This window comes from Cebus imitator, unplaced genomic scaffold (assembly GCF_001604975.1).
Source record: "Cebus imitator isolate Cc_AM_T3 unplaced genomic scaffold, Cebus_imitator-1.0 Scaffold1219, whole genome shotgun sequence".
NCBI lineage: Eukaryota > Metazoa > Chordata > Mammalia > Primates > Cebidae > Cebus > Cebus imitator.
In genome coordinates, this window is record NW_016108534.1 from 4,956 (window position 1) to 7,919 (window position 2,964).

Here is a 2,964-nt window from a genome sequence, read left to right on the forward strand (position 1 = left end):
TGTTTATTTCATTCCACCCTTCTCAGAGTGTCTGCCAGGAGGACTTCTACACTAGCCTGGTCTGTTTTCCTGATGAAACTGAGGCTCTCCTGCTTATTCTCAGCTGGGGGCTGCTGTTCCCACCATGCAGAAAACAAGCTCTTTTTGAGCCTCTTTCTTGGAATCCCTGCAGAGGAAAGACAAGTTCCATGTCTGAAACCCATTGAATGACATCCTCTCATTGGGGTGTAATTAATAAATACGACATTCATCGCTTTTCTATTTTTTAATTTTGAATGAAGAAAAAAGCTTCTTCAGTTCAGTATAAGCCTCCTCCCTTCACAGCAGCTAACGCTGTGGCTAAAAGAGACCAAGTGGCTCAGGAGAACAGAAAGCAGCGGGGGCAAGTCCAGGAACGGATCCAAGTATCCTGAGTGCTGGACCGGGGGCCTTTGGAGCAGAACTTAACCAAGGTGGGGAGGGAGGGGGCATGAGAACCAGGCAGGCAGCAGGGATGTGTCCCATGGACACACTGATGTCCCCCATCATGGACTAGCCATGCTGATGTCCCCCATCATGGACTAGCCATGCTGAGGAGCCCACCTCAGCCTGGAGAAGGTGCGGGCTGTACCCCAGGTTAGAGCTGGAGAATGTGTGGGTATTGGAGCTGCTTTGGATGCAGGATCTGGCCCAGCTCCTGCTGGCTCTCTCTGCACTGTCACCTGCTCTACTTTCTCCTGGGCAGATGGGGACAGGTGTCTCATGGCCATCTCTACTGGTTGTAGCTGAGTCTTTAGGAAATCACAGAAACTGAAGTTTGAGGAGACTTTGGGGCTCATTCTGAGGATCCCATATACTGAAGCATCACCTGGGCTAGCTCAGGGCCAGAAATAGGCTTATGGTCCTGTGGGGGCTTAGCTTGGGGGCAGCGTCTGTACAGCCAGTGAGGAGAGGTAGCAGGCGAAGGGTCCAGGCCATGGTGAGCCATCCCAGAGCTTTGTCTTTGGGGCCCACAGCTGAGCCTGGTTTCCTCAGGCCTGCTCCACACTCTCAAAAGTCCCAATGAAAATGCACCCTCTGTCGCGCTGGACTGGAGAGAACTCGGCAGGCTTCAGGGTGGGCTTCATGTGTTTGGTTCATATGGAATTATTCTTCTCTTCATATGTCATGTGGGAGTGATCGTCAGTGCTTATCTGAACAATCTTAAAGGTATGATAGGAATCCCATACCCACGGTTGTCTGTGAAGCTCACAGGGTGAAAGGTGTCTCTGTGTTTCCATGACCCTGGCCATTGCTGTGTCTGAGTCCCCCTTCTGCTGCTCTGTCAGGACCAGGCAGGGGCGTACATGTGGCCCACCCTGGACAAGGTTGCATATAGGCATGACAATATTTGAAGACACGGACTCAGCGCTGACTACAGCCCATGCCACGCCTGTTTGTGGGCCTTGCGCACGTAAACTTGTTTAACCCAGAAGCACATCTGAGGGAGGCGGTAAGTGAGGAAAATAAAAAAAATTTGAGCTTGGGACATTTGACACTGGCAGCACTCCCTGGTAACACCAGCATGCACATGTACACACATGTGCACACACTTACACACAGGTACACACAGCACATTCCCACACACACAGGTGCACCCATTTACACACATGCACACACTCCCAAACAGGGGAGCACAACTGGGCACACCCCCCCACATAGGCACATGTATTTGCACACCTTCACACATTCTCCCTCATGCCTGGGCACACTCCTGCACATGGGTGCCCCCATTTACACAGCTGTGCACACTCCTACACACAAGCACACACCTGGACACACTCCCACACATGGATGGGTGCCTTTACACACCTGGGTACAATCCTACACATGGGCACACACATTTGCACACCTACACACCCTCATGGGCACACCTGCACACACTGCCACACACAGGCACCCACATTTACATGCCTGTGTACACTCCTGCATATGAGCACAACCCTGGGCACACTTTCACACATGGGTACACACCTGGGCACACACCTATACATGGGCAGCCTTGCACATTGCACTGTTTTGTGCACAGGAGAAAGGGAGCCCATTTTCCAGCCTGCAGTCCTGTTCTGTGGGCCTGCAATTGCAGGGACCTGAACCATCCTGAGAGACATCAGAGCGACTTTGTCTTGTCTACACTCGGTGATGCACGTTACTTTCCCACTTGCCTTCCCACAGCTGGCCTGGCTTGTGACATCCTGGTGCTGGGAGGAGATGTTCCGTTTTGCAGAGTCAGGACAATCTGCTCAAGATTTACAATCAATTTGTGACCTGTGGCCATTTCCAGTGGGCAGCATGGAGGCCTGGATGGGCAGGAACAGATGGATGGACATTAAGGGCTGGGCCGGTGCCACTGAAAGGAAGAGACCCTGGATCAGAGAGCAGGGGAACCTCCTACTGTTTACTCTGGGTCAGTCCATTGAGCACAACCGTGAGTCAAATGGGCTCTTAGGATGCAAAGGCCACAGCAGCACTGACCTGGGCTCAGGGTACCCAGGAACTATGGTCGGAGGAGAGGAGCAGATAAACTCCCTGCTTATCGGAGGCCCTGGTCATATAGGGATGGCCAAACTCTAGGGCCAGAAAAACTTAAACACCCTTAGATGAGCTCAGCTGTCTTCCCACCCCCCGACTCTCGCCGCCTCGTGCATGACATTTCAAACCTGGATTCTGCAAACTCCTCCCTTAGCTCTCTAGTAGGCTTCACCTTGAAACCGTTTCTGAGACATGGTGAGAGTTAGCGGGAGAACGCCCAGGGATGCTCGCCTGCACCCCTAGATCTACTTTTAAGTCATTAAAGTCTCTCTTTTCCTAACCCACTGGAACCCTCTGCACTGCTTTCCCTCCATCTAGGTCCAGTGTTCACGAGTGATCAGGAATAATTGCTGCCAACTCAGGAGCAGCTGCGGTGTGCGCGAGTCTGCGTGATGCACTTTACAAACGTGATTA

The 2,964-nt window shown here is 52.2% G+C and overlaps 1 gene segment (V, D, J or C); it reads right to left on the bottom strand.

The window, feature by feature from the left end:
• Positions 1-2,826: 2,826 nt before the first annotated feature.
• The window catches only part of LOC108298925, a 1,563-nt gene continuing 1,425 nt past the window's right edge, over positions 2,827-2,964 (bottom strand). The window contains 1 exon segment of the V gene segment in view: positions 2,827-2,864. Coding sequence covers positions 2,827-2,864 — 38 coding nt within the window.